The sequence below is a fragment of the Artemia sp. Qi Xiang Cuo genome, chromosome 11 (genome assembly GCF_049724085.1).
Source record: "Artemia sp. Qi Xiang Cuo chromosome 11, ASM4972408v1, whole genome shotgun sequence".
NCBI classification, from domain to species: domain Eukaryota; kingdom Metazoa; phylum Arthropoda; class Branchiopoda; order Anostraca; family Artemiidae; genus Artemia; species Artemia sp. Qi Xiang Cuo.
This window is the reverse complement of record NC_142804.1, coordinates 2,349,686-2,364,936: the sequence shown is the minus strand read 5'-3', so window position 1 is coordinate 2,364,936 and position 15,251 is coordinate 2,349,686. Positions and strand designations below refer to the sequence as shown.

Here is a 15,251-nt window from a genome sequence, read left to right as displayed (position 1 = left end):
GTGTGTTTGTAAGTTTTTGTGTGCATGTAATTTTTTGTGTGTATGTAATTTTTCTTGTTCATGTGTAAGTTTTTGTGTGTGTGTGTTTGTGTGTGTGTGTGTGTTTGTTTGTGTGTGTGTGTGTTTTTGTGTTTGTGTGTGTTTGTTTTTGTGTGTGTGTATGTTTGTGTGTGTGTGTGTGTGTGTGTAAGTTTTGGCGTGTGTGTGTAAGTTTTCGTGTTTGTGTGTGTAAGTTTTCTTGTTCATGTGTAAGTTTTTGTGTGTGTAAGTTTTGGCGTGTGTGTGTGTGTGTAAGTTTTGTGAGTGTGTGTGTGTGTGTGTGTGTGTGTTTTTGTGTGTGTGTGTGTGTGTGTAAGTTTTTGTGTGTGTGTGTGTGTTTGTTTTTGTGTGTTTGCTTTTTTTTTTGTTTGTGTTTGTGTTTTCTTGTTTGTGTGTGTGTAAGTTTTTTGTTTGTGTGTGTGTGTGTAAGCTTTTGTATTAATGTAAGTTTTTGTGTGCATGTAAGTTTTCGTGTGATTGTGTTAGTTTTTGTGTGTGTGTGTGTGTGTTTTTGTTTTTGTGTTTGTTTGTTTTGGAGTGTGTTTGTATGTTTTCGTGTGTGTGTGTGTGTGTGTGTAAGTTTTGTGTGTGTGTGTGTGTGTGCTAGTTTTTTTGAGTGTGTGTCTGATTTTTTTTGTGTTATTGTGTTAGTTTGTGTGTGTGTGTGTGTGCGTGTGTAAGTTTTTGTGTGTGTGTTAGTTTTTGAGTGTGTGTGTATTAGTTTTTGTGTGTTTGTGTGAGTAAGTTTTGTGTGTGTGTGTAATTTATTTTGTTAATGTTATTTTTTGTGTGAATGTAAGTTTTAGTGTGTGTAAGTTTTGGCGTGCGTGTGTAAGTTTTCATGTGTGTGTAAGTTTTCGTGTGTGTTTGTGTGTTTTTGTGTGTGTGTGTAAGTTTTTGTGTGTGTGTAAGTTTTTGTGTGCATGTATGGTGACCGGTGGAGGACCTTTGGGGCCCAGGGAGGGCGTTTGGGGATCCGGAGGCCCTTGAGGATTGAGTGGTCTTTTGGGAGCCCGGGGGACCTTTGTGGACCGGGGGGAGGGCCCTGGGGAGCCCGGTGGTCTTTTGGGCGCAGGGTGGGGCTTTGGAGGTCCGGGGGGGGGGGCAGTGGGGGGCGTGGGGGACTTTGGGGGACCGGTGAAGGGCCTTTGGGACCCCGTTGGTCCTTGGGGAGCTCGATGGGGCTTTGGGGGGCCCGGGGATGGCCTTTGTGGCACAGGGAGGGCTTTTGGGGTCTGGTGGACCTTTGGGGACCGGGGAGGGCCTTTGGGGGCTCGGGTCTGGCCTTTTTGGGGTCTGGGGGCCCTTTGGGACCCCGTTGGGCCTTTGGGAGTCCGGTGGCCCTTTTGGGGCCCGGGGAAGGCCTTTGGGGGGCCGGGGAGCCAGTTGGGAGCCTGGGGGACCTTTGGGGACCTAGGGAGGGCCTTTGGAAGCCTGGGGAGGGCCTTTGGGCCCCCGTGGGTCCTTGGGGAGCGCGATGGGGCTGTGGGGGCCCCGGGGAGGGCCTTTGTGGCACCGGGAGGGCTTTTGGGGGACTGGTGGACCTTTGGGGACCGGGGAGGGCCTTTGGGGCTCGGGTATGGCCTTTTTGGGGTGTGGGGGCCCTTGGGGCCCCCGTTGGGCCTTGGGGAGGCGGGGGGCCCTTGGGGGGCGGGGGGAAGGCCTTGGGGGGGCGGGGGGGCCAGTGGGGCGCGGGGGGGACCGTTGGGGATCTTGGGAGGGCCTTTGGATGCGTGGGGTGGGCCTTGGGGTGGCCGGGGGTTGGCCTTTGGGGGTGTGGGTGGGCCTTTGGGGGCTCCGGAGGCCCTTTGAGACGTTGGGGGGCCTTTGGGGGACCCGGGGATGGCCTTTGGGGTACAGGGAGGGCCTTTGGGGCACAGGGAGGGCCTTTGGGGCACAGGAAGGGCAGTTGTGGGCTTGGGGGACATTTGGGGACCGGTGGAGGGTCTTTGGGATCCCGTTGGTCCTTCGGGAGCTCGATGGGCCTTTGGGGGGCCCGGGGATGGCCTTTGGGGGTCTGGGTGGGCCTTTGGGGGCTTGGGGGGCCTTTGCGGACCGGGGGGCTTCCGGCGGGGCACAGGGAGGGCTGTGGAGGGCGTGGGGGCCATGGGGGGACCGGTGGAGGGCCTGGGGGATCCGGTTGGTCCTTGAGGTGCTCGTTGGGCCTTTGGGAGTCCGGGGGATGGCCTTGGGGGGTCTGGGTGGGCCTTTGAGGACCGGGGGCTTCCTTCGGAGTTGGGGTGAGGTATGAGAAGCCTTTGGGGTTGGGGTAGAGGACCTCACAACACTGTTAAAATACAACTTATGTATTATAACGACCACACTCAAAACCTCTTCCAAAATCTCTTCAAAAATCACCTTTTAAAATGTCTCTAGCTGTTTCGCCGAAATAGTTCCATAAAATAGCTAAAACTGTTTCGCCAAAATTAACCCTAAACGGAATTTCGGCATGTTCCTTTTGTTTGGCATCTCTGCGCCAATGCATTTCAAATTATTTGGAAACCTTTTCGCGCGCTAAGATCAATACGTCTGCTCGGAAACGATTCTCTTGTTAGAAACAACAAATTAATTTCCCTTTCGTGAATCAATTCTCTATAGAACAACAAATTAATTCCCCTTTTGTGCCAATCAATCAATCATGACATCATGTGTGATCTAACTGTTTCTCGGTGACAATTGTCTTTGGAAATGCAAGGACATTAATTAACTTGACGTCATCTGTCAGACATTAATTAACTGTTTCCGGGAACCTCATAACATCTGGCTCGAATAACAATAACAAATACTATTTCTGGATCATAAGATCCGCCTCGAAGAGGAAGGAAGTGTCATTAACTTTGCTTCGAACGACAAAAACATTGACCCCATTAACCACGTGTTCTCTCTAATGACTCTGTTCAAAACAACATTGACCTTGGCATTTGGCCTCGGAAACAATAACAACAACATTGACATTCTCTGAGGGCGGGCCAAAAACACACCTGGTGAAAGAGGTCATTTACCCCATTACGCAATCATTCTCCCTAATGACTCTATGCCCATATATGGACTCCTGTCTGGAGATATTATGGCATCTCTACTGACAAACACCCTACCTAATATGCTTCTAATATGTTCATCTGACACTCAATCCTAATAAAATATAGCAAAGTAAGATAAATATTTAACAATTTAGAAACAAATTTTGGTTATATATTTGCACATTGGGGGGGGGGTAAAGTATAGTGGGTCTGCATGTCCAATGTGTTAGGTAAAATTATCCCGCATATTATGCAGTTGGAATTGCTTTATAATTTCAAACTGTACATATACTTTACCCCCCCCCCCCTGCCCCTCTAATGTGCAAATATATAGCCCAAATTATGTATTTTCAATCTATTATGTCATTTCTCTTGGTCTTGTCTCACACTAAGCTGAAAGAAAGTAGCGAAAAAAACCGGTTCTATAATGGGTCAATTAATGAACAAATTGAACAGTAGTGGGCTTCTCATACAAGTACCTTTAGTTTCCATAAGGCGATTAGAAAAGGCCAGGATTGTGTCTTCTTTATTAGGGTTCTTATAAGTTGACATAAGACGAATCATACAAAAAGCATTTTTCAACAATGTCAACAATAAGTTGGTATTGACATTTTTGTCACCAATCGATTCCAGGAGATTTAGCCTGAGCTTGACCTGAATCAAACCTTGAGCTTGACCTGAAGCAAAGCTTGAGCTTGACCTGAAGCAAAGCTTGAGCTTGACCTGAAGTAAACTTTGAGCTTTACCTGAAGCAAACCTGAAGCTTGAACCTGAAGCTAGGCTTTTCAACACTAAGATTAATAAGAAAAATTGAGCAATGTTCTATTTTTGTGGGATTAGCAAAATTTGTCTTATCCACAGTATTACCCTAAAAAAAAGGCACCTTATTACCGTTATTCACCAAATAGGATGAACCACCACTTACCATAGCTACCATAAATTTACGGTGATGAAGCTAGAGACAAGAATTACTACCATTAATTAATTGAAAGAGGTCATTAAAGGCTTGATAGGTGACATGGACTTGAGAGGATAAAAGTAGGAAATGGTGAACAATAAATGAAAAAACTTCAATATTACCCCTGCGATAAATTCTTCGCAGCATTTCTGCATCTTCCTTTGTTATCGCAATCGATGGTATTTTTTCAACACCATCTTCATACTGTGTAACCCCTGTATGTGGAGAGTTGATTGAAAACGGACCAATGGATTCTACTAAAGCTGCAACAGCTCCAAGCTTCGCTGCTTCAGGGGCTGCTTTGTATCTATATTCTCTACTTTCTCCATAGCTGCTGTAGCCCTGGTTATAGACAACTATTTTGCCCGATACCTAGAATGAAAAGGCAAAAAAACTTACTACAAAAACAGATCATAATTCTGCAGATAAAACTTGTAGTTCGACCACTAAAAAAAATGTAATCCTCGATACATCGATGCGTATCTGTATTAAAAGGGCACAAATAAAGTGGGAAGTATGAATTTCAAAGAGAAAAGTGTCAAAAAGTGATCAGTGGAAAAGTAAGTTGCAAAATTAAGGAATAAAAAACATGCCCGTACGAAGAAAACCAAACTACTTTTAAATTAGATAAAAAAAATAAAAATAAAACGCTGTAACTAAACGTCGTAAGTCATAAATTTGGAATTTCTTAGAAATTCAGGCCTTTGCTTTTAAAATGTGTTTAAATTAATATGTATCTACCATAATCAGTTTAACAGTGCTGTATAAATTTTCTGAATAAAGAGCTGCATCAGTATTGATTCAGAGTTCATAGTGAACGGACCTCTCATAAATTGGATATTTTATTAACATTGTCAAACCAGTAAGCTTTTTCATTGAATCACAATCCCAGTGAAGTTAGTTAGATTTCGCAATATTTGTCAAAGGATAATAGTTCCTGACCTATATCAGAAACCTTTGCTTAATCTTTTAACCTAGTTTCTGGATATTTACATAAGTTTTTACGGCTTATGATTTACGGACACGATTAATCGAAGCAATTTGGTTTCATAAGTGGAATAAGGGATTACGTTTTATGGACTATATTACTGTAAGTGAAAATTATTGATCCTGGAATTTGGGCGAAAGATGAACTTTTTTATAATCCAGTGTTGAATTTCATACAGAAAAACCTCGAAACAAGGGATTTCCCACGATTCGATTAAAGATCATGCTTTGGATTTTTTTCGGCTACTGATGTGTTAAATGCGAGAAAGCTTTTCCTCCAGAAAGCGTTTCCGAGGGAAGTTCCACCCAGGCGAGTTGGTAACAACGCCCAACAAAATAGTATTGCCGATATTATTGCAGCGTTTGAAAGATGCGACTTTGAAGATATAGATGTGCCGGACTTCGTGATAAGGAACGCGAGTGAAATCCCGATAATTCCCGCATCGGCATATTCCATGCTTAGTAGTAAGGTAAACGCCTGTTTTAATGAATTACGCGCTTTGTCAGAAAAGCTTCAAACCCAGCCGCCTTCCCCCTTTAGTTGAAGATAAACCTACATATGCAGTAATTGTGAAAAATGTTCCTACCGATTTAAGTGATCCTGGCTTGCGAAAAGATAAATTGAATACGCTTGAAGGTCATGAAGGGATTTTAAGTCTAAAACCTGGTAACCAGAATAAAAAGTGGATCGTAGTTACTCGAGATAGGCAGTCAGCCGTATCCCTTGCCGCCTCAGCCTCTAAGAGCCTACCTAATGTTCAAACCAAGGTCCTTGATAAAAAAGCACTTGGTATTGTTCGGGGTATCCCTAAAATTGTATCAGAATCATCTCTAAAGGAAAGAATAACGGGATTAGTACGTGCTATAAAAATAGGACATTCAAAATGTTTTCGTTTGGAATTTCTGGATCAGTTAGCACTGAAAAATGCAATTAACCATGGTCTCCGACATGGATATGAGGTTTTTCGTGTTGAAATCTATCAAGAACTACCACGTCGTTGTTTCCGGTGCCAAGGGGTAGATCACACTATTGCTAGATGCCCACGTTCTCCTGATTTACCAAAATGTTCCCGCTGTGCTGGGGCTCACGAAAACACCACGGACATCCCTTGCTCAGTTGCTCCTAAGTGCACCAATTGCGGAGGAAATCATGGTTCTTACAGTTTAAAATGCTCGGTACTGAGAAATGCGCTTACCAAGACAACATGATGACTTCTCCTACAGCCTTAAGTTTTGTTTCTCTGAACATTAATGGTACTAAAGATAAGGATCTGCAAATTGACGAGCTGCTAAATTTTGATGTTGTATTCCTTCAGGAGCATCTACATTCCAAAGTTAATACGAACAGTTTAAGGCGGTCTACTACACATGATATATTTATTCGAAAAGCAAAAAAGACCCGCGGTCGCCCTTCCGGCGGCACCGCTATCTTCATTCGCTCGGGATATCAGCCTATGCAAATTTACTCTGATGCTAATATTCTAGCAATCCAGTGTAATAACATGGCTTTTGTAAATGTGTATCTCCCATGCAATCATCGAAACACTCAGTGATTTACTGCTTTTGCTAAAGCTTGCCATTAACTGAAATCTTTTTTCATAAAATTTGCAGATAAAACTGTTGATTGGATCTTAGCCGGGGATATGAATACTGACATATTGACCTCATCTGATCGATCTGAACTCCTGCTAGATTATCTGCCAAGTGTCTATCCTGTCGCTGCTAAGAACCTGGCTTATACTTACATTCATAATCGAGGCTCCGTTAAATCCAACCTCGACCATGTTATTGTGTCTGAGTCCGGTCTAATTAAATCCGAGGTGTTTGTTGATGAAGATAAAATCAATGATGACCATCTCCCTATTTCGTGCCTAGTTGAACTTCCTGATGTTCAAGCCCACTTTAAAGGTCCCCATTCAAAATGGTATCAAAAGTCCAATTGGAATCGGATAAACGCTGAGATGTATATTACTACTTTATGCACTCTACTCTCAACTATTAAAGTCCCGTTTCACTTGCTCCAGACTTTGATAAAGTGCCCTGATTCTAAGAAAGACATAAATTCGCATTATTACCGGATTGTGACGTGTCTAGAGTCAGCCACAAAAATCGCGGCTCCGATTGAACGCGTGCGTTTTATGTCTTGCAAGCCCCTGTGACCTATAATTCGGAAGTAAAAAAAGTAAAGAACCGCGCAAAGTTTTGGTCGCGATTGCGGAACTCTTGCAATCGACCCTCCTCTGGTGCTGTGTTTACAGTCAAGCAAAAAACGAAGAAAGAATACAAATCTTGCTTACGTAATGCAAGGCTCAACGCGTGGGACGCTCCAAATAGTAAAATGCCTTGGAATAGAGTTATCAATAGCAGTAAGTGTTCTCCCCCACCTCAGTCGGAGTTAAACCTTATGAATTTTGTGTGCCATTATATTGACATATTTTCCGTATTTAATCAGTGTGTTTAGAAACATTTTTCTAATCTACTTAGTTCGGTCCTGCCAGTGTCTGTTTGTCAATATAGAGTCCCTGCGATAAGTATGAGTGATTTACATTGGGCGCTGAAGAAAGTAAAAAGATCAGATTCTCCTGATTGTGATGGCCTATGCTTTAGGAATTTTGCTTATGATTGCCCATTATTGTTGAACCACCTGCAGTTATTATTCCAGATTTGTATTGCTCAATCTCTGGTTCCTGATAGTTTTCTTTTCGGTAGTGTCACGCCTATACTTAAACGCGGTAAAGATCCAGATTCATGCTCGAATTATAGACCGATTACTGTATCTTGCTTTATGAGTAAAATTTTTGAGTATGTCCTTTTGCCTGAAATAACTTCTAAGTGCGATTTTTCGTCTTTTCAATTAGGATTTAGAAGAGGGGTTGGTTGCCCCCAGGCGCATCATGTGCTCAGCCGGTTGTTAAAGGAAGCTTTTGCCCAGAAGCGTTCATTGTATTGCTGCACAGTAGACATTTCCGGGGCTTTTGATAATGTTGTTCACGCCCAGGCCTTGCATTCCCTTGCTTGTTCCGGAGTCACTTATTCAGTTATTTCTAAATTATGATATTGATATGAGAATGGTGATGTGCATATTAAGTTGCAGTCAAATACTTCTGATTCGATATCTGTCGAGAAAGGTGTTAGACTAGGAGGAGTTTAATCTCCTTTTATATTCAAAGTTGTCTTCTCTACTTGTTTAAAAAATCTATCTCCTATTGTGTTTTTTATGATATTGGTGTAAGTTATATTGCATACGCCGACGATGTCCTTTTAGTTAGTTTTTCTCGTCGAGGGCCGGCTCAGAACTTCCGGAAGCTGTCTTCCCTACTAAGTGATATTGGCCTATCTGTTAATATGGGAAAGTGTGAGTTTATGTGTTTTAATAGTAGCATTTCTGTATCTCCATTAAACCTCGGTTCGATTTCATTACCTTGTTTGGATAAAGTCAAGTGGCTTGGTATATCGTTTTGCCCGTCCATTTCCAAAACTTGCTCTGACTCGGTTACTAATGCATTAAATAATATTCGTGTGTCATATGGTAGGATATCTCCAAATAGAGGGTGTTATAACCGTAAGGGCCTAGCTCGGCTTTATAATAGTTTTTGCCCTCCAGGAGTAAATTTTCTATCTGGATTCTACCACTTACTGAGGAAAAAAGATTTACGGAGACTTAGAAGTGGTTACTTTAGATATTGTAAATATTTGATGTATTTACCCGGCCGTGTTAAAAATATAAACATTGTTACACCGTATGTTTTCAATTTTGCTTTCGCGCGCCAGGCCACTGTGTCTTCTAATATGATTATGAATACTAGTAATGTTGTTTATTTCACAGACCCCTTAGTTTGTTTTTTTCATCGTGATATCGGTTAATTTGTATTTTTTTTTTTTTTTTTTTTTGATCTCGTAATGATGTTGTTTTTTTTTTTTATTTTTTCCATTACTCCGCAGTGTAATTTATAATTTTCATATGTGGGTAATAAATAAATTATTATCATTATTATTTTTAAATTGTCTCTTGGTACTGACTATATGGTATGTGCTAATTATATTAATTGACTAAAATTTAAAGATAAAAATCGACTCTTATAAAAAAGTTAATTCTGAAAGTTGAAAGCTTTGGTTTCAGCAGCTTTAGAATATTATCACTGATTCTGTCCAATGAGCGAACAACTCTTTTTTTTAATAGAAAGGATACATTTGAGGACAGAGTAGATTTCAAAGATATTCAAACTACTAAAATATTTACTAAACTACGAAGAAACTTTTAGGGAAAAAACAGTTGCAAAACAGTTGTTTAATTTTTGAAAAGCTAGCAAGATTTGGATACTTCTAACATACTAGTACTATTGCTACTACTACTAACAACTCACTGCAGCACCAAACCTACTGAGCCCAACACCTATCTTTACACCCTTTCAAGTAGTTCCTATTTCCCTTAAATATTTCCTTGCGACATCCTCCAACCCCATTCAGGGACATCGTGCTTTTTGGTGTGCCCTAGCTAGTTGGCCAAAAAGGACGACCTTAGGCAATCTGTCATCCTTCATTCGTAAAACGTATCCGCAGAACCGATAACATATAGGAAGTTGAAATTACTAAAAGGAATTTTAAAAGAGATAACAAGTTGAAATTGAAGTACCTGGCTAGGGTTTAGATTATACAGCTCATCGAAATTCTCAACCACAACAGCTTCTGCTACAAGGGCCTGCCCATTAGGTGTTGCAACGCTTGAACCGAATGCTAAAGTGGCCATTTTCTTTTTGACTGGCTCCAAGACAAATGCCTCCTCTTTACCCCTGGAAACGGCAGTCAAAATAAATGAAAAGCTGTAATTGGTCGCCTGAAGATGACAATAAAAATGAATGATAACCGTCGATTTCAGGCTCACACTAGAGCCGCGTTTTCAGGCTCAGCGGGTTCAAACACGGGTTGTTCTCGTCTAGTTTCAAGTTTTTCGTCTAGTTTTGTCTAGTTTCAGCGGGTTTGAATTTCAACCCTGTGTTTTCCTCGAGGACCCGCTATTTGAAAACGCTTGGTGCACTAGACGAGAACAACCCGTGTTCGAACCTCGAACACGGGTTGTTCTCGTCTAGTGCATCAAGCGTTTTCATAAAGCGGGTTCTCGAGGAAAACACGGGGATTAAACTTGGAACCCGCTGAAACTAGACGGAAAACTTGAAACTAGTCGAGAACAACCCATGTTCGAACCCGCTGAGCCTGAAAACGCGGCTTAGCTTTTAATTTACTATTCGCTTTATCATTCTATCAAAGTCGGCCGTTTTCTCTTTGACGGCTTCAGGTAATTTTTTCCTCTTTGCACCTAGTAATAATAATGAAAATAAATTGTAAACTTTGATTGGACAACTGAAAATGATTCTACATTTGCGAAAATTCTTTCCTTACTGTAATTTTTTTGTCAAATAAATAAAAATAAATCAAATCCTTTGACTGTAACTCTAAATTTGATTAAATGTCTTAATCTAGTGGTCAGCAAAAGCTCGAATTGTTTATTGTAACTGGCTTCAAGAGATGTAGTTTATCTTTGCCCCTGGATATGAAAAAATAATAAAATGACAAACCTAGACTGGGCATCTGAGAATAATTAATATAAACAAACTCAAAACTTGGATTGGAACTCATGGAATTTCAGCGCATGTTTTATGTACTTAAGGCAGAATAGCTATAAAGAATTCACCCTACACATCTGGCTAAAAAAAAAAAAATCCCAGACTACAGTCTCACTCGTTGGTATAAAAAAAGTTTTGTACGAAAGCATCACCATGGTTTAATTCGTATGCAATTTGGTGGTCCGGGCAAAATTAAACCCTCAAGTGTAGTATGGTTGTATGGTTTGTATGGTTGCATGGTTGTATGGTTGTAAAGTTTGTATGGGTGTCAAAACAGAGCCAAATTTGAGTCAAAGATTTTGGAATTAGAAACGATGGAAACTTGGAACGGAATTGGGTACTTGTCGGTTATTGGAAACACACCCAAAAAGTGAAGTTAGGTTAATCCTAATGAAAAACTACAAAAGATAATGATAAAATAATATTTTAGAAACAAAATTATTGAATCCTAACCCTTACTCCCATCCCTAATTTACAAATAAGTAGACCAAATTATACAAATCCAAGGCATTTTGTCCAAGTCCAATGCATTGTATCATCCATCACGTTTTTTTTTAGCTATGAAACCATTTTTGTGAGATATTACCTAAGCGTAATTCTTGAATATGTTTCCAATAACCGACAAGCACTGAGAATCGTATTTATTCCGTATATGAAAGGGACTGTCCCCTCCTCAACGCCTCGCTCTTTACGCTAAAGTTGTTTATTGTTTTAAAAAATAAAGTTTGAAACAGAGTCAAACTTTAGCGTAAAGAGCGAGGCGTTGAGGAGGGGCCAGCCCCTTTCATATACAGAATAACTTCTGTTCGTTTTAAGTTTTAACGTCACTCCTTACTTTCAGTTAAGAAAACTTGTTTTTTTAGTTAATTTCTGAACGTTTTTGAATTAATGCAGCTTTGATTTTGGCAGCTTTGATTTTGATTAATGCAGCTTTGATTGACTAGGGGGCGAACCCCCACATATACGTAATAATTTCTGTTCGTTTTAAGTTTTAATGTTGCTCCTTACTTTCAGTTGAAAAAAATCTTTTTTTTAATTTAATTTCTGATCGTTTTTTAAATAATGCTGGGAAAGCATTATTTATAAATAATAATAATCTATTAATAAATAATCTGGCGCCCCTTTCATAGAAAGGTCCCTTCCCCCAAGGAAATATCCTCCCCCGTAACCCCTACTCCGACCCCCCCCCCCTAGAAATAAATTCCTCCTGAAAACGCCTGTATACTTCCCAATAATTAACACTATATGTAAACAATGGGTAAGGTTTATAACTTGCAGCCCTTTCTCCGGGATCTGTTGGGGATTAAGTCATCCTCAAAGACATATTAATCAGATTTTCGACTACGCTGAACAAAAGGCCTATCTCAAAATTTTGATTGGGTGACTTCGGGAAAAACATGAACGTGGGAGGGGGTCAAGTTGCCCTCCAATTTTTGGGTCACTTAAAAAAGCCACTAGAACTTTTAATTTCCGTTTGAATGAGCCCTCTCACGATATTTTAGGACTATTGGATCGATACGATCACCCCTGGAAAAAAAAAAAAAAAAAAAAAACAAACACAAATAAACACGCATCCGTGATCTTTCTTCTGGCAAAAAATACAACATTCCATATTTTTGCAGATAGGAGGTTGAAAACCCTATAGTAGGGTTCTCTGATACGCCGGATCTGATGGTGTGATTTTCATTAAAGTTCTATGACTTTATGGGGTTGTTTCCCCCTTTTTTCGAAAATGAGGCAAATTTTCTCAGGCGCGTAACTTTTGATGGGTCATCAAAACTAAACTTGATGAAACTTATATATTTGAAACCAGCATAAAAATCTGATTCTTCTGGTGGATCTATTGGTATCAAAATTCCGTTTTTTAGAGTTTCGGTTACTATTGAGCCGGGTCGCTCCTTACTTACAGTTTGTTACCACGAATTGTTTGATAAACGTGAAAAAAGATAAAAATTTACAGTAGTACATGACAAAATTTGGAAGCAAAGAAGTGTTGATATACCCTTTCAAAACCAGTTATTTTCCATTTCGATTTGCCAATCGAAATTCTGTAGTACATGTCTGACGCTAAAATCAATGAGGAACGTAAAACGATCATAAATATTGGCTTTTTTATCAGCATGTTTAACTAAGATGTAAAGTTGGTATAATGGTAGTATTTTTTTTCAAGTTATAAGAAGCTGAATGTCGATAATTTCTTAGACAACACTGCTTTTCCATTTTTGAAAAATTAAGAGAGAAAATCGGGTTTAATTTAGATGAAGTAGTGACAGAGAAATATCTGCTCTGCTAAAGATTTTCGGTGTATTTTCTGTGCTTATAGTTTTTCGGTATTTTAGTAGTTTATTAACATGTGATTTTTATATAGTCGTTTGTCTTTTTTTTCTCTTGTGTGTTTTTTTTTCGTCTTTTTCTTAAGATGATTGGTCTAGTTTTTTGTCTTTTTCCTTTTTTCCGGTTGATAAAGGTTCCCGGATGTGTAAATTACCGAAATTTGATAATAAAAACTTGGTGTGTGCTAGAGACGAACCCAGGAGATTCTTTGACAGACGGGCATGTAAAAATGTAGCAAAATAAATGATACAAATTTGATAATAAAAACTTAGTGTCTGTTAGAGCTGAACAAATGACATTCGGTTGACTTTCTCGGGAACTCAACGGTTGATTTCTAACAGGTGACTGACAAAATTTGATATAACATTATTCATAAAATTTGATATTACACATTTATGTAAGCTTGATGCTCATAATACGAATGAACTGTTGAAAATTTAATTCTGAAGCGAATTCTCAGTGACATAGAGAAAAATATTTTGAAACATACTTGAATATTTTGAACTGTTCTTTTACACATAATCATAGTTAGTAGTTAGCATACATTTATTGATTATTAGACAATAGATTTAATTGGTAATTAAAAAATTAAGATTATCAATGGTATCGTATTAATTATAACGGATACATTTAAAATTTACTAATTAATACATTTTTAACAAAAAATAATGATTGAACCAATAACTATTAAAAAAGTCTAATAGTTGTATATGTGCGTTTGTTTCTGTAAAGTTTAGTATATATAGTCTGTGAACCCCCCTAATAGTTAAATAAGGAAAAATTAGGAAAATTGAAAAGAATATGATTGATCAACGAGAAACAATTAGTAGTTCAACAATAGATTAAATAATGAAAAACTAGCCATGTCTAATATATATTACTCTTACTGTTATTAATGGTATATAACGCTACAAAAATGATATAATTCAAAGGCCTTGCCTTATCCAGTGAGGAAGATCGGGGGCTGGTTCTTTCCTGACCTCATCCATAACAGATTCGGGAGAACTGAGATTTGAAACGAGGTAGTCAATTGAATCTTCAAGAATTTGGGAACCAGTTATCCTTTTTTGGTATTTGTCAACAAAATCTGCCAATTTCTTGTAACATAATCCTTTAGATGCTCCATTTATAGCCTCTTCGATAATTTCCTCAACTATTGGCTTATAGCTCCGAACTTCCTCTGCTAAAGCCTGGTCACATTCTAAGGAATTAACATAAAAGGGAGCTAGAAATAGGAAAACAAACTTCAATATTGCATGCATTTCTACACACTGCCTTTAACTCTATTTGAATTCGGGATTTACTTATCATAGATTAAAAAGGCAACATTACGATATTTAATACCATAAAAGTTTGATAAAGAAAAAGGAAAAAACAAACAACTTTCATGGCGATACGCATTAGGCCCGTTTATGCACTAAGATCTTACATCTAAGATCTTATATCTTTCTGCAAAGACTTCCGTTTTTTAACTCATCTTTCTTCTAGGATCGTACATCTCACTTATGTTAGAAGCAAGTATCAAGGATACCATCTTCATACCGTGCAGAACAATGTTGAGAGAACTTTGATGATATAATCGTCATTGTTCTTAAACTGCTGATCAGAGCAGAATGATGAAAGACGTTTGCAAGAGAACGCTACAAGATGTAAGATCTTAGTGCTAAGATTTCACTTTTAAGCGTTCTTTGTCAAAAGATGTAAGATCTTAGCACAAAGATGAGTAAAAGAACGGCCCTATTGATAGGACGATGAGTCATCGACCAGCCAATCACTTTTTTAGACAAATTTTGAAGGCAAAATTTATTGAGTAGGCTTACCCAGCTATTGCATGTCGTGACGACCCTGGATTTGTCAGAATTTCAAGTATGTAACGTTTGGGATAAAAACAAGAAAAAAAAGTTCAGACTTGAGAGTTAGAAATTATATAAGTTAATTTTTAAAGTTATTCTACTTCACAATCATCACATAATGTAAAACAGTCTTAAGACTACACTGCGTAAACGAGGTTCGAGAAAAAGGGTAGAACAAACATATAAGGAGAAATTGAAGAAAGTGAAAACTGGAATATAGCATTCATATTTCGCCCTGAACTTTCGCTCAGCCATCATCATTGAAAAAAGTAGGAAAAATGCTACTGGATAAAATGTGGCTAGTAGTAGTTCAACCAAGGGCACCCGAAAAGGGGGTCAAAGGGCGCCAGCCCCCCTGGCTGAATGACACTGCACTATAATTTTATATTTTTTTTAGGTTCCTATTATGTAGCATTGGCAATGCCAATTTGACCAGGTA

General features: G+C 39.2%; 1 protein-coding gene across 1 annotated transcript; it reads right to left on the bottom strand.

Moving 5' to 3' along the window:
- Positions 1 to 4,014: 4,014 nt before the first annotated feature.
- LOC148946524 (carboxypeptidase Q-like) lies at positions 4,015 to 14,251 on the bottom strand. Its single transcript, XM_089097131.1, has 3 exons — positions 13,899 to 14,251; positions 9,638 to 9,794; positions 4,015 to 4,389 (listed from the first exon to the last, which is right to left on the bottom strand). Exons 1-3 carry the CDS (start codon positions 14,219 to 14,221, stop codon positions 4,015 to 4,017), a joined length of 855 nt encoding a protein of 284 aa, XP_088953257.1. The 5' UTR covers positions 14,222 to 14,251.
- Between the last annotated feature and the right edge of the window lie 1,000 nt (positions 14,252 to 15,251).